The sequence below is a fragment of the Thamnophis elegans genome, chromosome 5 (assembly GCF_009769535.1).
Source record: "Thamnophis elegans isolate rThaEle1 chromosome 5, rThaEle1.pri, whole genome shotgun sequence".
NCBI classification, from domain to species: Eukaryota; Metazoa; Chordata; class Lepidosauria; order Squamata; family Colubridae; genus Thamnophis; species Thamnophis elegans.
Genome location: NC_045545.1, coordinates 55,679,176 through 55,705,693, shown reverse-complemented (window position 1 = coordinate 55,705,693; position 26,518 = coordinate 55,679,176). Strand labels below are relative to the sequence as shown.

Sequence of the window (26,518 nt, the reverse complement as noted above, 5' to 3'; positions counted from 1 at the left end):
TACATTAAACATAACCACCAAACATTATCTAACATTCCTGTATAATGAAAGCTCATCCAACATCAGATGCAGTTTCTGAATAGTTTTTAAAAAACAATCTATGTAAGAAACCTGAGAATCACAATAATTTATTGTTCCATTGATCAGTGCCCACCATGTTCACTTCTAGAATTCAGAAAAATTGGATCAGATACAAAAAATGACAGTGAGGATTATCCTGGGACTAGAACTACACCCTGCAAAAAAGGAGGTAGGTATATTTAGCTTTGAGAAAAAGTAAATGGGGATATGGTAAGTAGCCCTCTTCAAGTTTCTGAATAGGAATAAAAAATACATGCAGCATAAAGGATCTGAATTCTCTAATTCCAGACTGCAAGATGCACAATTATGAATGTAAATTAGCCAAAGGTAAATTACAATTGAACATTAGAAAAAACTTCCAGGTAGTAAGAGCAGTTGAAAAGTAGTACTAGACACAACTAGAGAAGTTTTATTTTCATTAGTTGTGCTCAAGATAGCTTTCTTTTAGGAACTCTGCATATTTTTTCTTCCTCCTGCACTAAGCAGTGGGTTGGGTTCAGCAACCTAAATGCCCAATTCATTTCTATGATCAACAACTCTAAAACAAAAGTGAGATGAATTTAAATTAACTTTGAACGATGTCAGATCTCAGGAATTTTACTTCCTGGAGACATCTGCTTAAGCACTTTGTTCTATTCCTGGCACCACTATCTATGATTCTTGCTGTTATGTATATCAGGTAAGTGTAAGAAAACCTTATTAAAAAGGACACATTATAGCACAGGCACCTTAGGGAGGTACAGCTCAATGCTGATGTGAGGTATTTTGCTACCTACTGCAAATCAATGCTGCTTTGAGGTATTTTGTAATGGCAATATACATATGGGGTGTATGGGGTGTATGTTCAGTGAAGGGTAGCACCTCTGGTGCAGGGGCATATTGTGTCATTTTAGGGCAGCTCATTTTAGGGCAGCTTTTGGGGAAGCCCATCCACCCACCTTTGGTCCCCACTTGTCACTTATCTCTCACCTATGACTCCTAGTAGCTGTAGCATGCACAGCAGCCACATCCTGGGCAACAGCTTCAATAGGCTGACCAAACCAGGTTGAGAGTAGCCATTGTGTCATTGACCTTCGGTGAGATAGAGACTTGTCTATCCCGAGCATGTGATGATAGATTCCAGTGGATTGAGCGGATGAAACCTACTAGAATAGGACAACAGTCATGAAGGTGGTCTCTACAAGTGATGTGATACATTAAAAGCACGGCAAGACACAAAAGACGCCCTGGTCAACCACTGTGCCCAGCCTATCTCCAATTGTCTCGACTCTTGTCCTGCTAATGGAGCAAAATGGAATCTGGGAAGAGAGAGTAAGGCTGACTCTGCGCTCCTTTCCTCACTTTAATCCAATTCACACACAAGTCTTGACATTCCCCTCAGTTAGATGTCAAGGTCCTCTTTGAACAGGATGGACGAACATCATGTGTGTGTGTGTGTGTGTGTGTGTGTGTGTGTGTATAGTCTTAAGATCAGAATCTGAACCTACTGAACTTTATATCAGTTCCATCATCTAATTTTTAAATTTTCCTTATCAATCCTTTCATTCAACTTCTATCTCAAAGTGAATTTTAGCCGATATATTTCTTTTATGCTAATGATATTTTATCACTAACTTGGGTGCACCATAAATAGAGCGTGAAATCTTTAGCAACATTTGTAATAAAGAAAAATTGGCCATCAATAATTCCAGAATAACAGGTATTTTATTTACATGCTAGCTGATTTCATAATTGGCATGTAAGCAGTATCTGTATTAAACAAGTAAACAAGTAACATATTTTAAATATATAGGTGTTTTCTTCCATCATCTACAGCAGTGATGGGCAACCTTTTTGGCGTGGTGTGTCAAAAATCGGCAAAAAATCGAGCATAACTCGCGTTGTGTGTCACTTCAACAAAAACATAATTTTGCGCAATTTATAGTTTAAACTACAAAAATGTATAATTGCAATATATAATTGTATTTAATAAACCAAAAACAAATTATTTAACATACCTGCTTAGTAACTTCTTTCATCCTCACTTTTTTCCAAGAGCTGGGAATGATTAGTTTCAAAATGTCTATCTATATTCCACGTTCTGCTTACTACCGTTTCAGTACATAGAACGCAAAATGATCTGCCATTTTTTTCTATAATGCCATACATCTCGCTCCATGTCTCTTGAAAGGGTCGGCCACTGCCACTACCACTCCCTTTACTTAACCTTTGTTTTTTATTTTTTGAGTGCTCCATCAGTGGGCCAGTGACAGCAGATAGAATTATAGATAGCCAATTAGGGGTTAACTAGCCTAACAAGCTAACACAACCTCCCCCTCACTTATCTCAGTTATTGTGGGCAATTACAAGTCCATGGCACCCCAATAGTTGCTGCTAATGGCGCTCACAGTTCCCGTTGGCACTCCGCTGTTCCCTGCTGTGGTGCGGTCGTAACCGACAGTCCCAGGAGTAGACTCTCTGTGCCGGCCTGACTGGAGAGAGGCGCGCACTGTTCCCGCGCTCCTCTCCTGCGGGTCCTCTCTCGCCGCGCTGATGACGTGTGTGCGCACGGCACGCACGCCTTACCAGCAGCCCCTGCGCTCAGAAAGGGGCGGCGGTGATACAGTAAGTGAGTGTGGGCGGGAGAGATCACACGTCCCCCCCCCCGTTCCTCCAGCACAGATTCTTTCATCCTCGGCGGCCGTGCAGGAGCCGAGGATGAATCGCATGAAATCCTGTGCGTGTCACCCCAAATGGCTACGCGTGTCAGCACTGACACGCGTGTCATAGGTTCGCCATCACTGATCTACAGTATAGCTTGGAACACATAGAACTATAATAAGCCAAGCATCAAATGTGTCATATGTTTCTTATATTTGGAATCTGGCCCTCCTTCTACAGAAATTCCATTTAAAGTACTATCTAAAATTAACCCTACAGGATTTTTGGCCCCCTTAGTTCTAGCTGAAAAGTTTGTTCTTTCTTGGCAGAAAGATATAACCTCACATGTAATTGACTATGGTTCCTCTTCCCAATTTTGATATTGTTTGGGTTTAACAGGTCTACTTCCATTCCATTCCCAATTTATTCTACACATCAAAAATAAGATTTAGGATTTCATCATAAATTCCTTTACAGAGCTTTAGTGCTGTATATTTATTGCAAGTTATTATGTTTAACTAAGCAAAGTATTAGATCAAAACATTATTGTATTAATTACTGTTGCATTTTTCTCTTTATATTTTTGTGATAAAAAGCTAAGCAGAAAAAGAAGTATCTGTTAAATAAAATATGTGTGTGTCTGAGACAGAGCAAGATCCATAAAGTTTTGTAAAAATATTCCATTTTTATTAAGGTAAAATAAAAGCATCAACATTATATAAAATAAGGCATTCAGAGTTCAACATACATGTATTTGTTTGGACTAAAATGTCTTTTAAATTAAAATAATTTTAAAAACTTATAAAATCTTAATACTGGATCTTGTTAACAATAAATACAACAGTTTAAAAATATTACAATGAATTAAATATATTTAAATAGATTAAATAATGCAATAATATATAATTATTTATAAATAGCATTACATTTTTCAAGCATTTTTATTTTGTGGTCAATTAATAAATAGATCAAAATAGATCAAAATGATGTCCTCATTTTGAATGATTAACACTTTATGAAATTTTAAAGTCTGAATTCCAAGCAATAAAGCAAGTACAAAATTGTTGCTCAGAGTTGCAGAAGCCTCTGAAATATCCAAGTATTGCTTTCAGCAATCAGCTGAGCCACTGATTCATGCTCTCTGATTGGACATGTCAAAAACAAATGCATTTCTAAGAGGCCCTGAATAGGAAATACTGTATAACCAAGTATTCTGGTTTCCCATTAATCTGACAAACTAGCCTTGATCTTCTAGCCTTAGTGCTTCATCAACAAAGGATTTGGACATCTTTGTTATAAAATAATACAAAATAAATAAATATAAATAAATATAAATATTTTAAATTATTGAAATGAAATATTTTTCTATAATGAAAGTTTGAAGACCCTCTCTTTCTCTCGCTCTGTGGTCAGGTTTAGAAGCTTTCCATCCAGGCAAAGAGGATGTCGATTTCTCCAAGAGCTTTGCTTGTTGCTGCATTCTTATCAAGCTGCAGGGGGGAAATGTTCAAATGATGGTTAATGATGCAGCAAAAAACTTACTTTTGCTTAATGTATATCAGAGATGTTATTCAGTTAGCTCTGACAGGTTCTGGAGAACTGGCAAATAGGCTGGCCCCACCCCCGCTGCCTCCCAGCCACCCAGCTTTTTTTTGTTGCTGTTGTTGCTCTGAACAGGAGAATGGAGCTGGAAAGCAGGTTAGTGGAGTGGGGAGGGAATGGGTATTTTGCAATAACCTTCCCCTGCCAGGTCCAAAAAGCCACGCCCACATAACCAGTAGCAAAAAAAATTGAATCCCACCACTGGTGTACATACATATAAAAGAAGGACAAGGGTTGCCTGGACTTAATGTTTTTTCCTGTAATTTTTTTTAATATCCATATATTCAGTGGGGCATTTAAGTATGCACTCAATCACTTATGAGGTAATTTCTTTAAATTATTACTACAATAGTAGTAGTAAATGATTACAGTCATTTCTCCTCATTACAGCTAGGTCTTGGCAACAACCACAATTGAAATCAGAAATGCAGTTGTAAGTCATTGCAAATGTAAGTTGAGACAACCATGTGACTGGATTCATTTTTCCTACATTTTTTTCACAGTGGTTGTTAAGCAAATCACCATGGTCATAAGCTAACCCACTATGCCAAATGGACTCTCTCTTTTTTGCCTAAAACCAGCAACAGATGTCACAAATCATGGTCACGTCAACATGGGACATTGAAACCAGTAATAAATGCATGCTAGTTGCCAAGCATCCTAAATTGTCCGGGGGGAAGGGGCAGGGACAGCATTGCAAGAGTCAGAAGCACTTTACAGGCTGTAAGGCACCCATTCATATCTCTAAACAGTAGTAAAAAAAAAGCTAGACATACAGTAAGTCAAGGACTACACACACACACACACCAGAGGTGGGTTCCTACCAGTTCGCACCTATTCGGTAGAACCGGTTTGTCAAATCTACCGAACCGGTTAGAAGAGGTTCCACCAGTGGACCCGGAAAGCAGGCCACACCTACAGAAGAGCTTCCAAAAAATTTTGAAACCCACCACTGGTCCTTGGATATGATTATTCTACACTATCATGCTCATATTTATAAAACTCAATAAGGATGACTACTGAGTTTGTGGTGCAATCAGAACATTGTGTGTGTTAAAGTTGTTTTAACGCAAACCAAAGATGCCTTTTAAAAAACAAGTTTACATCATATTCTTATGCATGCCAGTGCTGTGTGTGAGGTAATTTAAGGTGGTTCTAACAAGTGTCGTCGGCATCTTCATATCCGGTCACATGGGTGACAAGCCACTCCCATCTGGTCACATGGGCAGCAAGCCACTCCCACAAAGGAGGCCACACCCACAGAGTAGGTTCGAACAATTTTTGAAACCCACCACTGACACACACACACTATTCTTTTTCATGTTTTTATTTTTTATTTGGGTGGAGTCTATCTTTTGTTCAGTTTAGGGGTTTTTTGGGTGGGAGGTAGCTTATTAGTTGATTTTGGGAAGGACATTTTGTGGTCTCTGTTGTTTACGGTAAATATCAAAGTCAGAATTCCTTGCTGATTTACTATAAATCATCTAGATTCTTTCCTTTGTACAACCATCTGCAATCCAGATGGATCAAAGATTCAGATTCTGAGTAAGCAGAATTGAATGCACATAAAACAGTGAGCTGAAATTCCTTAATTTTGCTATCCATGTCCTTTTCTAAAATAGTAACAGGAGGAAAAACCAATCCCCCAGTCCCTTTACCTTGGCATATTCTTCCAGTAATAACTTGTATCTCTTATGTGATTCTTGCCCACAGGAACATCTGTTTTGATCATGCTGGTTTTAGAAAAATATAAAGAGAAAAGAAACAATGATTAGAGAAATCTCTCTGTGTGTGTGTGTGTGTGTGTATTTGTATAACTTTTAAATATCTATTTGTAGACATCATTTGCATGGCTCTCAATAGCACAGAAAATCAGAGTTGTATGTCATACTTACACATTGTTTCAGCGTTGTCTTAATGCTGAGGAAAGCATTAGCTAAAATGCTGCTTTTCCTTCTAAGTATGTTACTTGTTACATTGTAGTTCCTGAATATATTTTCAACATAAAATCTCAGCAGATGGCGGAGTAAGCAGCAACTCTCTGAAGTCTAAAAACAAGAACAAAAGCAATTACAATTCCATTAGAGCCATTTACTTTTTTCCCCAATGGTAAGTTCACAACAAAATTTAAGCCCTTCACTGTTTCAAACTCACATGGAAATCTACAGCACTAATCACTGGTGCTTTTTTGCTAAGATGGTCAGCTGTTTCCATTAACAAAGGTAGAATTCTTTATAAACCTTCAGTTTATTCAGTTGTGTGAAGTCCAACAGTTTACATTATGACTTGCATAAGGGTAATGAGTTATGAATTGAGGCAGGCCACCAACCACTTTCATTAATCTACCTATATATCTATATCAGCTATCAACTATATTTGTTGTTTGGGAAGCCAACCACATATCCTTAATATAGATTCTATAGCAGCTATTGAGCTGACATAGATTCATATGCAATAGAATATGCAAACTTATACCAATTTTTCTTTTATCTTTTAATCTTAAATATGTCACATAAAAGGACAGTTTAGACTATAACATAGCAAGCTCTAGAGCTACTTATGGAGGAATGTTATTCCTTAACAGGACTACCTATTCTTACTAACAATGCATGATAAAACTGAAGAAATAAAAGTCATATCTGGACAAATGTCTACTGAATGTAGATGTATGGAATTATCTGAAATAAAAGGATAGTTAAATGAGAGAAATGCAATTAGGCAGTCACCTTCTACACTTGTACAAACTAAGTGGCTGCTACTAGATTATTTACTTATGAGGAAATATACATAATTTTCATATATAATATATTTAAACTAAATTCCCTTCTGTACACAGCTGGCCTTGCCATGTATTCTTGACTTTCATGCAAACAATTGAGAGCACTCTTGCATTTAAAAAAAAGGTATTCTTACCGAAACATTCAGTAGGATACTTTCCTTCAGCAATTTTATATCTGTTCTCTTATCTTGGGATTGCTGCAATTAAAAGAAGATAAATTAGGTGAATAAATGAAAAAAATCATTTAGAAAGTAAATCAGTATGAATGGAAACAGAAGTATTAAATACAAGTCTTATTATTTGGGGGGGGGGGATGAACCATAGAATCCTCATATACTTCGTTTTGTTTCTACTATGGTTAATTTTAGGATCTTTGCTAAAGTAAAATATTTGATACTTATAATGCTTTGGATTGACTTGGCATTTTTTATCCTTAGTCAGTAGGGTTCTCACTTTGAATCACCCTCAGTCCATGATTTATAGAGCCTTATTCTGCAGTTCGGTGTAGTATGATAGAGATAGCAATAAAGGTGGAGAGGGAGGGAACAGCAAAGAAAATCAAGACAATTCATTAAAATTCCTGGCAACTCATTTTAATATTATAATAGAAGCTGATTGTTTTATTACAGAAGTTTTACTACCATAAAAAGTATTACATTTCAGGAGACGTTGAATAGTAGTAAAATAATGACAACAAAGAAAGCATTTAGTAGGTGATTGGTTAATAGCATTGATTTAAGCGATGATATCCCATACACTGAATAGGTACTTTATTTTATGTCTAGTTTATATCCTTGCAAGTATCCTTGCAAAGTATTCCATGCCAAGATCTGGAATGATTATAAGTAGTTTTTATCAGTATCCAATAAAGTAGCCCTTCTCAAAGTATTTCCTCAACTTTGTAAATTCTGGAATCTCAAAACAAACATGGTCAATGGATTTTCTGATATGATATTATGGGAGATGAACTCTAAAGTGCGCAGGTTAAGATTTTTATACAGAAAGATCCAAAATCCTACTCTCTATGTTTTAGCCTCTTTAATTATACCACTACTTTTCTGATCAATAATCATTGGTAAATATCCTAGGTTGGGGGGGAAATAAATCATTGAAGAAATAACTGAAGTTGAAAAAGTGCTTAATTGGATTATTGGAACAAACTCCTTCATTAACTGTAGTAATTAATAAAATTAAAGTGAGGGTCACATAAGGTCAGGGTAGCAATATTCCTTAGCATTTATTAGGTGCTGATAGAAGGGTTGATAGAAAGTACATGAGAACCCAGATTGTTGGGGGCAATATGCTGACTCTGTAAACCACTTAGAGAGGGCTGTAAAAGCACTTAGAAGCAGTATATAAGTCTTTCCTCTACTAGAGATTATTTTCCCTGCTAATATCAGAGACTGAATTTGGGAATCTATCATATAGCCTTTATTGTCATTGTACAGCATGTATACAACAAAATTGAATTTAGTCAAACAGGATCTTCTAAATGGTAGTGAGGCTGAGGGACATCGAAGGTATTAGAGAAGAGATATGGGAATATAGGGTTTATGTGTATATGAATGGATAGGTTTACCTTTGTAACAGAGAAAAATCAAAAAAGGGAAAACCATTGGTTGTTTATACATACTATGGATAGATACTATGCATGTGTAGTTGATGTATAAGAAAGGTAGAAAATGAATGAATGCTGAATTTGGGAAAGTGAAGAAAAATGTTCCCATCCACCTCTTGGATTTACTTCTCCAGGAAACACTATATTATAGTGCCAACTATATTCTATTTAAGCAATAGGGCCTTCAACTTCAAAAAGGTTGAATATCCCTCACTTCAGTTAAACAATAGTGCTCCTGTAGTTTTTTTCCATCATTTTTTTCATGTGATTAGCATATTAGAAATACAAGACAAAAATTACTTCAACAAAACACTAATTTAGAATGGTACTTACAACATCATCTTTAATTGCAGTAAAGTGGTCTCTTAATTCCCGGAAAGATACCCCATTCACTTCACATTGGCCAAAGCTGAGGCTTCTGCCTTCTGGGGTCATGGGCTCAGCAAAAAGAAATGAAAGAACAAGGCAGACGAATGGTCTGACATCCATCCTTGTTTGACAATTGCAAATGATGCTGTAAAAAAGATACAAGTTATTCAATGGTCTGCTAAGCTGGAAGTATAATTTTTAACAACTCTAAATAACAACAAAAATCAGAAGGAATTGTATAAAATAGCCCAAATATCTGCTACCCAAAATGGTACTCTGAAAAATTAGGGATGTTCTCTAATGTGTTTACAGTGCATTCATATAAATTGATCCATTAAATTCAATGGAAGTTGAAGGTAAATTATATAAAGAATTACAGTGTATCCTAAATTGTTTTCTATTTTTTAAATTTGTGAAATTTCATAAATTTCCCCATTCTGTTAATTCAAGAGCAGTATTTAATATCAGAATGCTTTGTTTGTACTTTAAAAGTACATATACATTTATTTCTATACATCCTTGATCCGCCATCAGATTAGGTTAGGGTATCATTTCCACCTTGATATAGTGACATGCACATTTTGTCCAGTTAATGTGAATATAAATTTTTTCTATTCTTGATTTATCCTTTTTACTAAAAATACATTTAAATTACTACTTAATTCGCCTTTCAAAACTCAATCACTCAGGTTATGATTAATGATATCAGTAGTATAAAATATAATTTCTTTATATTTTATATTAACTTAAGACATTATTTCTAATGCTTACCTTAGAGACTTATTTGTTCTGACTTGCAGTCATGTGTAGTTCTATCTGTCTGTCTTAGTCCTTTATATATATATAGGCTTTACAGGAAATTTTCTTTACCTGAGTGTGGGTGGAGTTTAAAGCTCTATTCTCATTTTCTCTCTAGTGTTTCATTTGCATATTTCAAAGAGTTTCCCTAAACCAAAATCCAAAAAAATTCTAGAGTCATGAGTAAGTAGCAGATGACATAAGGTAAATGATAATGATGAAAGTGGTAGTGGTGTTGTTTTGTTTTTTCTTTTTCTTTCTTTTTTTGCTCTTTTGCTTTTCAAAATTTGGAAAAAATAGATCACACAGGAATGTGTATTAATGATTTTTAAAATATGAAATCTAAACATTATACTTCAGGCTGTTCATGTGGGGAACAATTGATTTTACTGTAAATAATTTGTCATCTTATATTTTAAAAAATATTAAGAAGGTTATTAAGAACAAAAAAAAGGAATAGCTTCAATTTTAAAACACTAGTATCTGCAAATAAACAATGGGAGCCATTATATCATCACATAAAACTACATATATCTACCCCATCTAAGTTTTAAATTAAAAACTAAGTTTTTATTTAAAGATTATTTAAACTAATTAACATCTCATGTAATAGCTATAAAAATTATCTGGTACAGTCAAAGCAAAGCTTTTAAAATTGCATCTTTGTTTCAAAAAGACACTGATATGGACCTGATCAGTGTTGGGATTCAAAAAATTTCACTACTGATTCTGTGGGCATGGCTTGGTGGACGTGGTTTGGCTTGGTGGGCATGGCTTGGTGGATGTCACAGAGGAAGGTTACTGCAAAATCCCCATTTCCTCCCAATCAGCTTGGACTCAGAGGGCAGAGAATAGATGGGGGCAGGGTCAGTCAGAGGTGATATTTACCAATTCTCTGAACTACTCAAGATTTCTGCTACCAGTTTTCTAGAACTGGTCAGAACCTACTGAATACCACTTCTGGACTTGATGGACTATCAGAATATAGCAAAAATGTGGGGATAAAAAAATTAATGGTAACATTTTATATAAATACAATAGTAAAAAATGGAAAATTAATTAAAACAGTTTTTGGTATATTTCTCACATGCTAAATGGAATAATGTATATATCAAAGTGGAAACAAAAAAATGAGAAGCTTTTCATTGATCTAAGATCTAAGATTCAAATATATCAGAAGCCAGGAAATTTTACTATTAGCACAGTATAACCATTCCCTCGCCACAGGTAAATATTTAAACATACAACTAATTACAAGGGAATGGTTGAGAACTCTGTTAGAGAATATATTAGAAACTTTCATGATATAAACACAACCGATAGATCTGTCACATTATTAGATTCTTATAGATAATATGAAAATAGATAATATAGATTTCTGTAAAAATTGATGTAAAGAAAAGAATAGCAATTCATAATAAAGAAAAAAATTCTTAGTATATCTCTAAAAAGCTGCTGTACCCCAGAGCTTCCTTATGGAAAACATATATGACATCATATACAAATAAAAGGATGCACATCCTTTCTGACATGATTGAAAGCCTAGTTGCAAAACCCACAGACTGCTATTTGCTTTGCTTCCTGACAACTATTTAATCTATTGATAGAACACCTAAACTTTTAAAAAGAACATTACCTATATTATATGCCAAAATTTCTTACTAAATGTGATCGTTATCAGTGGAATGCAATGCTGCTTAGTTGATTTATGTTTCACTGATAGCTGGAATGGAGAGGGGTTCAGTTAGTGGGATTTATCCCCATGCCTTTATTAGGTTTTATCTAAGCCATTTAGTACTTATGGAAGCTATATTTGTTTTTGTTTTTCCAAAATCAAAACTTGTTCCTTGTTGTTGTGAATATTTTATTTTTTGCAGAATTCCTGTTATTTGCATGTTAAATTTAACTATATGAAATGAAGAAAAAATAGTTTTTGACTGTGGCAGTTTAAAGCAGATTTCTGGTAAAATATCCATTTCCTAGACTTCCTTGATATGTGAAATTCATAAATCTGGCCTGAACATCTTTTAGATCCCAGACCCTACAATTGTTCCATTTCATTGAATAATTTGGGTTCCAGGAGCTTCCTCTGACATTTCAGGATGATCTTGGTTTCATAAGGTGAAACCAATACCTTTTCCCATGCCTTTTGCCTATTACATCTATTAAAATTATTACCACTTCCCTTTATAAAGGTAGGCTGTAAGATTGTGACATCAATTTACGTCATGAAAATCAAATGGTGTGCTGTCATCATACAATCTACTAAGTTTCTACCACTACCCCACTATGGGAACCCCATTAAAGGTAAAGACAACATTGATTTAAACAGAAACTAATTAATCTTGTGTAGTCTGGAATCTGAATTAGCCTAGCATGTAATCCTCCGGTCTAGCTCAAATGTGCAATTCATGAGATGGCTAACCTTTCTGAGCCTGTTCTTTGCCCAGTTCCTACATCTCCTTTCCCCTCAGAGCTGCAATTCTGTTGTGCTGAACCACAAGCTCCAGGGAAGCTCTGTATCAATTTGAAAATAAGTAAATATTTCTATGTAGTTGAATGAAGAATCTGATCAGGTTGAATTCTCATGTATGCAGAAGAGGATTAAGGGACATCTTATTTCTGACAGACATTTTCATCCTGTTTCCTAATAGTATTTCTAAACAAAACTTCATATACATCAAAAACAATTTATGGGCATTTAAGGCGAGGAGAATATATCAGTGGTAGTAATAAAGCAAGGCTATTCTCCTTTTGGCTACTCATATTCTGAAGGCTGCTATGAGGATTGAGAAAAATATGTGTAGATCTGAGAAGTCCTTGGTGCTCTTTGGGAACTGATTTGTTACCTAGTTTGGGTAATTAAATGTTTTCAAGGACACAACCAATCTCAGAGAGCACCAAAAACTCTTCATTTCAACCATTGATTACAAATATTCTTCTCGGTGTACAAATCTGTCAAGCCATCATTTCCTTTTGATAGAATATCTGAAAATATTTATGTTATGGAAGAATTTTTAACATTTATTTTGTTACTGTTTTATACTGGATTCTTTTAGAGCTAAATTGTCATTTTATTTTATGATTTGGACTGCTTTAAATTTTGTTTTTTAAATGAACAAATGGGACACAAACTAGATAAAATATTCACAGTAGATTTATTATTTATAATACATCTTTTAATTTGGTGTACTTGAAGTTGAAGTGTGTTCATGTTGAAAAACCTTAGGTGCCAGTCAGCACTGGATATTGATGTTCAAAACATCTATGGTGAACAAAATATGAATAGATGTAAACTCTTCAAAGTAGAGAATATATAAAAATACCAAAACATGGCCACTTTCAGAATTTTCTTAAAGTTTCCAGTGTAATTTTATAAAATCACTTCAGTTGTTTTCTGAAAAATGTCACAAATGAAGGCAAACATACGTGACAAGGGATAATGTTGTAAGATGCAATCTGGATCAGTCACTGGAACCAGAGGTTGAGTTTCCAAACTTTCAGACTCATGCTGGAGCCATCCTCAGGGAATACACTGCTAGACAGATGTTCCCTGAGGATGGGCTCCAGAATGAATCCAAAGAAGACTAAACCTCTGGTGCCACTGTCTGACCCAGACTGGATCTTGCAATAACGTATGTTCTCATATCTTCATATTTTAGTTTCTCTATTTCATTTCTGGAAGAATTGTGCAGTTTGGGGGGTTTGATCTTTGAAGAATTATTAAACCATGATACAAACTCATTTAAATCCAGACAATAAGATTAAGATTTTTTACCAAAAGTCATCATCTAATACTTATGTGTGGCCCCTTGTATCACATGATGTCATAACCAGTTTGTACTTGTAATTAATTTTAATATATTGCAAAGCTAGTGGTGTTGAATTGCAGAATGGCCAAACCATCAGGAACTATAAGGATATAGCATAAAGGTATCTGGACATTTTGGTAGTATCAAGCATAACAAATTAATTGGACAAATTAAAAATATGATTAGTAAAGAATACATCTCAAAAGTGAAGAAATTGTTAAAGTTACAGTAGTAGGAACACCATCAAAGCTATCAATCCCTGGGCCATACCTGTGATATGATACACTGATGGAATTATCAATTGGACACAATTTGAGTTGCACAGTATAGATTGAAAAACAAAAAAAACCTGATCTCTATTCATTATGCCTTATAACCAAATTAAGGGATTACAGGGTCATAAAAAGGGAGTGATATTAATTGATTATACCTGCTTCACAGAAATGGAGGCAGAGGTTTACTTCAAGTCAAACAAACTGTTGAAGAAGGGATGTGTGCATTGGCTGAATGTGTAAAACACAGCAAGGAACAAGCCTTGATGTAATTGGAACTTACTAAATGTATAGGAAATAAAAAGTGAATATCAAAATAATGTAATAAAAGCCCAAACATAATGCTGGCAAGGAAAAGCATTAGCTAATCAATTTCTACAAAAGATCAAGGGGAAGCTCGATAAAGATAAAATGTCAATGTCTTACAACTGTAACATTAAAAAAAAAAGAAATTGAAGACTTAATTTTGGCTGTGGGAGAATAATTATTTGAACTAATGCACTCCAGATCAAAATTTAAAAATCAATTATTCAAACTGCTGACTGTGCAAAAAAGCAGAATAGAACATATACTTGTGCAAAAATATAGCACAAACTGATTATAAACAATGACATAAGTCACCAAAATGATTCATTGGAATATCTATAAAAATTTTCCAGTAATGGAAAAGTGATGACAACATAGAATTGAAAAAATATTTTAAAATAGCAAGTTAAAATATTGTGGAATTTCTGAAAACAGACTGATAACACACCTTCTATAACTGTAATTAAAGAGTAAAATGTGGATAATTCTGGACAACAAATTGAAGAAGATCACAAGTATCAGGATTTGAAAATCTAAATTGAAGGATTAATTGTAAACTTGCCATGGCGGTCCCAGTGGTTATCAGCACACTGCGTGCCATACCAAAGTATCTTGGATAGCACTTATAAAACCTGCACAGTGACAAAATTTCCACCTGTCAATTGCAAAAGGTTACACTACTGTACACACATATATTGTGTCAATACTGTACATTACAAGATCCTAAATTCTTGGGGAAAGTTGATGCATATGAAGGCCAATGCCAGCTAAAGAACTAGCAGCTGTGAGTTCACATTGTTGTGAATAGATAGTATTATTAATAATATATTATGACACCCTAGGCTCCTGGGAAAATCTCAGTGCGTATGAAGACCAGGTGTGTTACGTGTAGGAAGCTATGTAGGAAGATCCAAAAAATAATAACAATGAATCACGCCCTTCATCCACACAATACTGACAGACTCTACTTACCAAAGAAGTTAGATGGGTGTGAAATCTTGTAAGTACACCAGACAGTTGAAGAACAAAAGGGCATTGGAAAAAATAAGTAAAGGACTGTGAAGAAGATGCACTGAAATTGGTACACCAAATAAACCAAGCTAGCTTATAATGCCAACTGAAGGATACAAAAGAGACATGGCAAGGCAAAGTATTACATGGCTTGTACATAAAAAAGAATAGCAATCTCTGCCATCTCTGCAAAGAAGCTGAAGAAACAGTGGACCATCTAGCTAACTGAGAGAAGATCACAAGACTGATTACATGCAATGGCATGACACAGGAGGAACTATGTTCCATTGGAATATTGCAAGAAATACCATTTGCTTGCAAGCAAGAAGTGGTGGTACCAGTGGTGGGTTGCTAACTGGTTTGCTACCGGTTCGCTCATGTGTGCATGCAGAAGCACCTGGGTGGGTGGGCAGAGCTTCCTGCCACTGCCACTACCGGTTCAGCTGAACCGGCAGCAACCTAGTTCTGGGTGAGACCACAAAATAGACTAAGTATTAGAAAATAAAGGAGCCAAAGGCCTTTGGGATTTTAGAATTCATATAAAGAAGCACCTGCAACATAACACTCCAGAGATAACAATGTTTAATAAGAAAAACAAAATAATGGATGTTGCAGTACATGGAGACAGCAGAATAGAAAAGAAAAAGTCGAACAAAAATACAAAATATAAAGACCTGCAAATAGAAGTAGAATCCCTGGCAAAAGACAGGAAAGATAGTGCCAATACTAATAGGTTTCATTGAATACCACTGGCATTGACAAAATTATTATCAGTCAATTGAAAAAGACAGCTTTCTTTGGAATAGCTTAAATTGTATGATGATACATTTAACACCATCAAACAACAATATCTGCCTATCCCAGATCATTGGGAAGGACTTAACAGGTGGACAAAAAGCCATATCCAGCTTAAACATCTAGCTAACTAAGCAACCAAGCATAATCATTCTAATAGTAGTCTGATGCCTGAAGGGATCTTAAAGTAACCATAGCATTTGTCTGCCGGATCAGTTCTATATACAGTATGCTTAACCTAATTCAGAAGGACTATGAAATTGAAAGTCTTGTTGTTTGAAAGTGCTATAGAGTCTTTTGGAGCAGGTGATCACAATAGATTTAATAAAATAATATTATAATAATAATGCTGCTTTAATAATACTCTATTCTGAAATCTGTGTTGAGGCAAACATGTAATAGAAGAGTGCTTCAAGTGTATAGGGATTATTTTAAAATATAAAGCAAATCTCCTGAGTATACAATTAGCAACCTTTAGATACTGGGGATTAAAAATAGGTAAGGTTCTTCATTTTTAGTGATGAGAAAGATAAAAGGAGTTGTTTTTGACAAATTTAAAGTTAGGAAAGAAAAGTGATGAAACAGTTTCAGTGAATCATATCACCAATGGCCAGCTAGCAATCTCACTTTTAACATATATATATGTCCCAACTCTAGTAAGAAATTCAGTGCAATAAGCTCTTCCATTATCATGAGCTAATACCTGCTTTATTATTCCCCCAATAATATACCAGATTTCTTAAATATTTGTGGACATATTTCTCCTGTCTAACAAAGATATTCCAATCCTTTAATATTTGCATTTTATTAATTAACTAATCTGGGAAATGTCAAGCTGGTGCAAATATATGGATTTTTTAAAAGTGCTAATAATTACACCATAATTTCTAAATCTAGGGAAGTGTAACAGATTTATACCATTTAACTTAATTTGTACAATCTCTATTAAAATTTATGTCTAGGGTGGCCCCAGAATAATTAGGCCAAACATATGAGCTGCAGTATATTAAGAGAGGTGAATTCAGATCATAAAGTGAAAGGATTAACTGAAGAATATACTAAAGAGGAAAAGATAAAGCTATGTCTTTGGTTGGCCTTTTCTTAACTGGCATATCTGAGATCATAAAGTGTTGGACTTCAATTCAAATTATCCAGGATATTCCAGGATATTATATACAAAAATCCATTCTCTTGATGTGAAGGGTCCCTACTGAACTACTGTACTACTAAAAATGAATACAACAGTTCAGGAATGATGGCATAAACAGTATTCCGATCTAATATTTGTATCAAGAACAAATCATACTACCAAAAATAGAGTGTCATGACAAAACCTTGAGCAGAGTATCTTTTTGAAGTAATTTTCTGAAGAAATAGAAGCCCTGGTTTCCTTTGTTTTGGTCTCCTTTGGAACTCTCTCAACCCAGCCTGCATATCCAAGGGTTGGCAATATACTCCAGATATTGTGGTCAACCAATAATACTACCTTACCTGCCACTTTCCTGCTATCAGTTAAACTAGAATATTCAATTCCAACAGCAATTATTTTAAAATAATTCCATGCCATTCGGCTTTATGAATAAGAAGTCTGCAAAGAGATGTTTAGTATGGACAGATTTGGTGGTATTCTTGTATTTATGTTCATATTTGACGAACTCAGTTCAGAATGAAACATATAAACAGACAGCCTCCGAACATGCTGAATATTGAATTTATCATTTGATACAGAAGGTAGAGCATCCATTTAAGGCAGGTGTGTCAAACTCATGTCATCATGGCATTGTCACATGACGTATCATGATTTTTTTCTCCTTGCTAAACTGGGCAAGGGCGTGGCCAGCGTGTGAAGCATCTGGACCGCAGGCGGTGAGTTTGACAGCCCTGATCTAAATGTGATTCTGAAATTTACATGAAGCATACATGAATTTGATTCTGCTATTGTGCAGTTGCTATTTTTGCTGAATCAGCGTGATACCTGCTTTCTACATCCTGTTTTCCTGAGGAAGGATTAGTATGTTAGATTTATTGCACAGTTTCCTTCCTAGGCTTGACACCTACATTGTCCTGTCAATGATAGTCCACCAACTGAGAAGGATGATGTAAGAATAATGTCCTGTGCAATCTCTGTCTCCTTAGCCTTTGTAGTTTGACATGTAGTTGCATTAGTTTTTCCTTTGCATATTACATCACGTTTCATCCTGCCTCACTTCAGAGACAGTTAAGGTGGATTTTTTTCTTTGAGGAAGGATGTTTAGTTTTAAGATCAAAAATTCCCTTCATCACTGAATTTTCCAGCTTTTATTTACATCATAATTCTGATATAATGGGAAGCACAAAATGCTTCAGGAAAAAAAAGTATTATCTGATGCAATGCTGGAATATTTCAATTTCGGTAGAGAGCCACTATAACATAATAATTCAGTTAAGACAGGATGGACTCAACTTCAGATCAGCATGTTCTTCTTCAATATCTAATTTACTATAGGATTGTGAGCTTAAATCTGGTGGTGGTTGGGAAATACATATATCCTATCTTAAACAGAAAATTGGAGAGGTGTAAATGGAGTGGAGAAGAAATACACAAGTAATTGAGAACAATTCTCTTCTGTTGTTTGGAGACAGACTCCTATAAATGTATTCTAAAATTGCTGTAGGTTTTGAATTTAGTTTACGCCTTTCTGAATGCTAAGCTTTCCCACCCAGTTTACACTTTTTAAAAAAATCAAAGAATTATAAACTAATCAATTTTTAACCAAAACTTAAATAAAAAGAAAAAAGTAAAACAATTCAGAAAAATCATTTTAGTTGTTTTAGTTTGTTTAAACTGACATTACTCCACGACCTAGTAAGTTTTTTCAGATCCCACAGCTATCATAGTATGAGCCAAACAAATATTAAATCAGCCTCTTTATATGTATGTGGGGAGTGGGGGATGAGGTAAAAGAGTCAAGATGGTGAGATGGTGACTGTGTGATCTGCCATATTGATTTTGTTTTAATGTTTTCCCTATCTATTTATCCAGAAACAAATCCTGTTGAATTTTATGGGACCTATCTCCCAATAGGCATTATATGATTCTGGTTTTAATTTCCTCTTGAAATTGAGGAGACTTGCAATGGTAAGGGACGTAATAAACTATACATCCCAATGGTTCATACTATCATGAAAAAGATTAAGTTGATTAAGTTGTGATTTGACAATAAGTAGTTTTGGATTCAGGACACCTGACCTGGTTCTAGTTGCATAGTCCTTGTTGCTCAGGCCAATGCAAAGAAACAGAGTGAGGATTTGAACATCCTTTTTCAGATATCAAATATTGAAAGCAATATTGTGTAAATAAATATGGTATTGTAACACTTCAATGTAAGTTATTATTTTTAATTTTTATTCACATAGGAAAACCTTTTGAAAGACCTGGAATAGATGTTGTTTGATAGTGTTAAAGGTATTATTGCAACACGTAAGGTATTCCAAGCAAAGCTTTTTCCTTCGATCAATTGATGGTGATTTTCTCGATGACAGTGATTTTCAAGTGGTGTTCTAGATATTTTGGGTACCAACCAAGGCACATAATAAAATAGAGCAAAGATCTTTGCTTTATGTTGCCACAGTGTTTATTTTGTCTTTGTATTCTGTGATTTTCTCTATTCCTTCTCTTTTATTCTACTGTCTCAAGATACTGCAATATCCAAAGACTTTTTTGTCTTTCTTATCAATAATTGTTAACTCTGGGGTGTTTTGTGGCAGAGGTTTGTTTGAATTCCTATTGATTCCTGTTAATTTCCTATTGTTTGTCTATTTTATGGTCCTACTACTTCTGACTTGTGGCATTTCTTGCAATATTCCAATACACTATCCAATGTTGCTACATTGTCATGTTATATAGTTGAGCTGTTCATCTTGATTATAAGTTCAGCGATTCAGAAGTTCATATAGCTTAACCCTATTGCTTGGTGTGAGTTCTATTAAAGCATTTTGGGCTAACAACCTTCCAGCCTGTTTGAAGATGCCTGGGGAACACCTTCATAGGGCAGCAGATTCCTTTGGCTGACAGCCTTATCCTAATATCTAATCTAGCTTTGTGTACAATAGTTTCAGGTTATACAAGGTTCTGTTTTTTTCCTCTGGGATAAGAAAGAATAAGACTATCATTCCCTTATATCTTAACACCGTAAGTGTTGCTATATAAAATCCAGGTAAACACATCAAGTTGTTTCAAAGGGTTTGATTTCCAATTTCTTCCTCAGTTTAACAACCTTTCTTAAACCTCATACCAATTTGTGAATGTCAGTTTGTGCCCCTTTGTGGTGCCCAAGACTGGACCCAATATTTCAGCTGGGGCATAAGTAGAGTGAGACCATTATTTTCAGTGATTCTAGCTTAATACACCCCAAAATAATATTGGCCTTTTAAGCATTTACATCATAATCTTGCTGAGTGGCTTATCCAAGCAATTTTGGTTATAACTATCCCATGAATTGCAGTTATGGTTTCCTTTGAAGAAATCTCTTAAAATGATTCATGGAGAAATCAATGTATCAGGCCTGCAGTTATATTCCTTTTAGGATCTTTGGCCTGCCACACTCTCTTATTTCATTATGCTGTTTCATTAGTGTAGTAGTTGGGAGGGGGGAATAGAAAGGAATAGAATTGTAGAATGTGTTGTTGTCATTATTTTCTAGAAGCCCAATGTCATCTTTTGTCTCTGCACCTCTGTGCCTGACTGGAACCAGCTGGGTGGAGAAGATTGGACCATGTGATGGATTTATGGGTATGGGGATAAGATCATGAACTTTCAACTGGCTGGAATCCCAGGAAGTTTCAGATTTGGGATTCCACAGATGTGCCAAGATGTCTGAAGTCATCTTGTCAGGTAGCAGTTGTGACTAGGAAAGGTTTTGCACAATTTTATGTTGTGCACTAATTGTGTCTTTTCCTGGATCAGGTGTGCTTGCACTCAGACACTCAAACCTGGTCATTTCATATTTGGACTACTGCAATGTAGTCCAATACCTTGAGAAGTATCCAGAAGCTTCAGCTGGTACAAAATGCAGCTGCATGGATAGTTCTTGTGACATCTACGGTGGCCCACATTATACCACTGTTCTGTGAGCTGCACTGGCTGCCAGTTTGCTTCCAGATCCAATTCATGGTATTGGCCATCACCTTTAAAGCCCTTGGTGGAATGCGTCCAGGTTATTGGAGAAACAGCTCATCCTGATGGTATTAGTCTACCCACCTATGGGGACCTTGTCCTAAAAACTGTACAATAACAGAGATTGTACTGAATTTCATCCAAGGGTGCAAATTTCCCTATGGAAAAAACATCTAAAGATTATCATTTAAAATGCAATTGCTTTAAAAAAATGTCAATTCAAAACATCTCTCTTTATTTTTGTAGAATTATAACTTCATTGTAGTTGGTGAAGTAAGGTAGTAAGGCACCAGGCTAAAAACCAGAGATGGTGATCTCTAAGCCAGCCTTAGGCACAAAGTCAGTTGGATGATCTTGGGCCAGTCACTCATTATCAACCCTAGGAAGGAGTCAATAGCAAACCATTTTTGAAAAACCTTGCCCAGAAAATTGCAGGAACTAGTCTCAGGAGCCAAATACTGACTCGGAGGCATGTGTATGCATGCACGCCCACTCACACAGAGAAACACACATAGACACAATGAAAGGACAATCATGTCTGAAATAGATCTGTCTGTCTCTCTTCCTTTCCCACAGAAATTCCAGAGGATCCACTTTGACCTTCCTGTCCCTCTAAGACACTTTCCATGGACACACCTTTTCCCATTGCACCACAACCAGTCACTTCCAGCAACTGTATACATGAACAGGCAAGTCCTATGTCCCATTCATTCTTACCTTGAACATACAGGACATTAAGCATTTTATGTATGAGAAGAAAATAGGATAATGAGTCAAGCAAGAATCAGTGTACAGGACTGAATTCCACAGATACAGAGAGAAACATTTTCCTCCTGTAATAATAGCTTCAATCCAGCGGGGTCCTAAACTACTGAATCTTGGACTATTAACAGAAGTTTTTCCAGCACTGCTCATGCTACCATTATCTTTGAGGATTAGTTTACCAAATACAGCCTGTAGAAATTAGGCAGAAATATTTTATTTTGTTGATATTGAATTCTACCTGAATTTCAAGAATGAGTAGTTTAGAGGGATTAACGAAGCATAAACCAGTTATGTTTATATGCAGGAGAAATGCTAGTATGGAATGTGACCAATCTGCCTTGAGACATGCTTGGTCTAGCCAAAGTACTTGCTGTTTCTGAGTGTAAGAAAATGCTTCATAGAAGCAGTGCTAGCTTGCCTATGTGCTTTGCTTCAATATGAGATTTTTGTATGCCTTGTTCTGCCCCGGGCAATGAGGTTCTGCTCGGGCAGCCAGTTAACTCCACGCTTAGAAATATCTTTCAGATCAGGTTTATTATCAGGCATCCTTAATAGCAAAACTTAAGTTCAGTGTTAAGATTTTTCTGACTTTCCATGATCTGTCCCATCACGTAGTGTAAAAAGACATTAATTTCCTCTTACCCATGCCGCTGGTGCAAAGCTGCTTCTGGTAGTACCGATGGCAATTCAGTGAGTGCCCAGTAATAAATCAATTTCCCGGGCAGAGTACCCCACTGTCCAATCAGGGAGCACAGATGTGGTCATATGTTATGGGACTATATTTCCCATAAGGTAGTTTCTTAAAGGAGACAGCTCCTAATTCCTAAATTAGCTATATATGGGATCCATGGGGAGGATTGAATGTCCATACACAATCACGGGCCTTCAGGTAGCCCTCGATTGCTGGGTCTAGGCGGTCATTTTTACCTATCTTCAATTCCTTGGAGGCTCCTACGAAGTTTGTGCCACGGTCAGATCTAAATGCCTTAACCAGTCCACTGTGTGCCAGAAACCGCCTTAGGGCATTGATGAAGCACGAACTGTACATGGATTCAATGACTTCGATGTGACAGCTTGAATGCTGAGACAAGTGAAAAGTACTGCCCAGCGTTAGCTTGTCCTCCTCTGGTCCGGCGGGCAGAAACAGACCAGGGGCCAAAAACGTCTATACCTACGTTGGTGAAAGGAGGTTCAGTACTAAGACGTTCGGGCAGCAGGTCGGCCATCAGCTGACATGGTGTCGCACCTTGTTGCTTGCGACAGTGTAGACATTTGTGTAAGACAGTAGCAACGAGCCTTTTGGCGCCTACGATCCAGATTCCAGCAGCCCTAATGGCTCCTTCTGTGAAGTGTCTGCCTTGATGTTGAACGTTCTCATGATGGTACTGGACCAGCAGTTTTGACACATGTTGACAGGCTGGAAGGATGATAGGATGTTTGAGATTAGAAGTCATTTCAGCCTTATCTAAACGCCCTCCTACTCGCAGTAAGCCATAGTAGTCAAGAAATGGGCTCAGTTTTAGAAGTGAGCTGGATTTCGGGAGGGGCTTTTTAGCCTGCAGGCACTCATATTCTGCTGGGTATGCATCTCTTTGCACATTACGTAGAATGGATCTCTCTGCTTGGGTCCGGTGGACTGGGGAGCCTGTTTTGTGATGCAGGAAACGGATGATCACCTCCACCCCTGATACAAGAGATCTCCATCTGGAGAAGCGTTCAAAGCGAGATAAGACAAAGGGGAGGTTAGGGAGCAGTTTTCTTGCCTCTGTTATCATTGTTGACAAACATGTGGCCATGTTGGGAACCTCCGGTCGTACATCAGCATCACTATCGGGGTCTTGAAGCTCATATTGTTCTGGACTCTGGGACATCGGAATGTCTGGGCAAGCCAGGAACTCTGGGCCCTTCCACCAGGTTGATTCTGCCAAGCGAGATGCATGGACAGAGCGTGTAGCATGGTCTGCTGGGTTCTGGTCAGTCAGAACATACCTCCATTGCTCTGGGTTAGAAGATTTCCTGATCCTGTCTACTCTATTACTGACGTAGACATAGAAGCGCCTGCTTCGATTGTGAATGTAGCCTAGCACCACCTTACTATCTGTGTAGAAGGTGGTGGCTTGCAGCTCAAGGTCCATTGACTTTGTTATCAGGTCTGCGAGCTCTACAGCCAACATGGCACCACAGAGTTCCAACCTTGGCACAGTATGATCTTGTTGCGGTGCTAATTTCACCTTCCCCATGACGAAACTGACGTAAACATCATTCTCCCCACTTTGATGTATCCTACGGCTGCTATTGCCTTTGTTGACGCATCTGAGAACATATGTAGTTCTTTCCTTTTTGCAGCTGTAGGTGAGATGGGAACGTACATGCGCTGTATCTGAGCACTTTGTATCCAACTCAGGGAGTCTCGCCACGTTTCCCACTCTTGTTTCTGCTCTGGCGGAAGTGGCTCGTCCCAATCTTTGGTGTTTTGAGAGAGCTTGCGCAGCAGGAGCCTCCCTTGGATCGTTACGGGAGCAGCGAACCCTAGGGGGTCAAACAGGCTGTTCACGGTTGACAATACTCCTCTTCTTGTGAAAGCAGTTTTCTGAGCTGGGATTTGAAGGTGAAGAGGTCCTTTTTAAAGTCCCAACAAAGACCAAGACTGCGCTGAATAAAAGGGGTATCTGTGCTGAAGTCAAGTTCCTGCAACCCCTTAGCGTGGTCTTCAGGATTGAAGGCAGCTAGCACTTCCTCACTGTTGGATGCAATTTTATGCAGCTTAAGATTGGCTGCACCTAGCATCTGGCATGTTCTTTTTTTTTTTAATTATTTTTTTTTATTTTGTTACTTAAACAACACATGCCCACACCAGTGGGAAAAGAAAAAATCAAAACACAGAGAAGACAAAAAGAACAAAAAACAAGGCAGGGGGAAAAAAAGGAAAAACAAAAGAAGAAAAAAGAAAAAAACACAGGTATATATTATTAAAAAGTATATCAGCTGGTTACAACATGTTTTGGTGCATCTCTTCCATTAATTCATATTAATTCAAATATCTTAACTCAAATGTTTACCATATTGACATCATTATACCTCCACTTTTAGTTGACTACAGTTATTTAAACATCCTTCATCCTTAACTATGCCAAGGATTTAATCCATAACCACATGCTAGCATTTCATTTACTTGTTTGTAAAATCCTCTATTAACATCAAATCCTCATATCCTGTTTTAGCTGAACATCCATAATATTTAATACCAAAAATTCCATCTTCCATGCATATAGTTTATTATCATTCTCCCTTCTTTATGTAATTATATCGTATAACGTAAGATTTTCCCCATATTAGTTAACATCTAACTGTATATAGTTTTATTTTATTTTTTAATAGTGATAATTATTGTGATCAATAACCTTTGTATATGGTCCAAAAATATTTCCAACCTTCCCTTCTCAAATCCAATTATTAATTATCATATCAACTCCACATTATATACATTACTATCAATATCAATTATTATTCAGCTATGTCTATTACAAATAAGAATAATTAGGTTTAGCTAATTTTGAATTGTATTCTTCCATCTATCAGCCTGTGTCTCTCCAATAACAAAACCTCCTTAATCCAATTACCATTCGTGGATCAAATTCTACAAACGTCTTTATAAGCAAGTCCAAACAGGAATATCTTCGCACCTTTTTGCTTAGGATGCCTCTCATATAATGTCCTAGGCGTTGTCCTACGCTTGTTGCACTTTTCAGCTTGTCTTTAATTCTCAGTGGTGGTATCGGAAATTTTGCAAATGATGTTTCATAAAGTATAAATTCTTTAATGCTTCTCATTCCTCCTGCGCTCTGTCTTTTGAAATAAATCTTCTGTATGGCTGCCCCCCCTTCAAATGTTGCATCTCTTTCTCCCTCCGAAGTAAACCAGACGCCCGGAGTGTCAGCAAGTTGAGAATCTTTAAACAAGATGCCCGGAATGTCAGCAAATTGAGAAACTTCATTTCTGACATTCTTCATTTGTATTTCAGGAACATTCAAACATTCAACATTCTCACTTTTTTCTTCATATTTTGATGTTAAAACCAACAAATAGTCCAGCTTTTTTTTCAAATCTATCATACATATCAGACAACTTTTGTAACGTGGAGAAAATCATTTGAAATGAATCATTTGAAACTTGCATAGACGCCATGTTTGTGATGCAGCTATTTCCCTTTAGAAGCTTTAAGGTATTTGCAAGTAAGAACACGCTGGGAGCTGTGCAATCTTATCTGATCTTAGACCAACACAGCCAAGCAATAAAAGTGTCAAATTGTAAGGAGCCAAATTATAGTAAATTGGTTTACAGCCCACTTAAGGAGAGTCAGAGGAGATGTTGAAGTAATCTTTCCTTTATCCATGTAAGTAGCATTTAAAACATTTAAGAAATAGGGTAACCACCGGCCATAAACCCATAAAAAAAAAACCAATTCGCCGCTAGATTCTTCTGTTCTTTGGTTTCAATTAGCTTACATTTTTATGC

The 26,518-nt window shown here is 36.4% G+C and overlaps 1 protein-coding gene across 1 annotated transcript; it reads right to left on the bottom strand.

The window, feature by feature from the left end:
• Positions 1 to 4,136: 4,136 nt before the first annotated feature.
• LOC116509418 (interleukin-20-like) lies at positions 4,137 to 9,155 on the bottom strand. Its single transcript, XM_032218574.1, has 5 exons — positions 9,054 to 9,155; positions 7,237 to 7,299; positions 6,219 to 6,371; positions 5,982 to 6,056; positions 4,137 to 4,211 (listed from the first exon to the last, which is right to left on the bottom strand). Exons 1-5 carry the CDS (start codon positions 9,153 to 9,155, stop codon positions 4,137 to 4,139), a joined length of 468 nt encoding a protein of 155 aa, XP_032074465.1.
• Positions 9,156 to 26,518: the final 17,363 nt, after the last annotated feature.

Excerpts from the sequence above, each read along its gene's own strand:
- LOC116509418 (XM_032218574.1), bottom strand. The coding sequence starts at position 9,155 with ATGACCCCAGAAGGCAGAAGCCTCAGCTTTGGCCAATGTGAAGTGAAT. Across the intron at positions 7,300-9,053 it reads CTGCAATTAAAGATGATGTT|CAATCCCAAGATAAGAGAAC; the intron begins GTAAGTACCATT and ends TTTTAATTGCAG. Across the intron at positions 6,372-7,236 it reads GTATCCTACTGAATGTTTCG|ACTTCAGAGAGTTGCTGCTT; the intron begins GTAAGAATACCT and ends TCTTGTTTTTAG.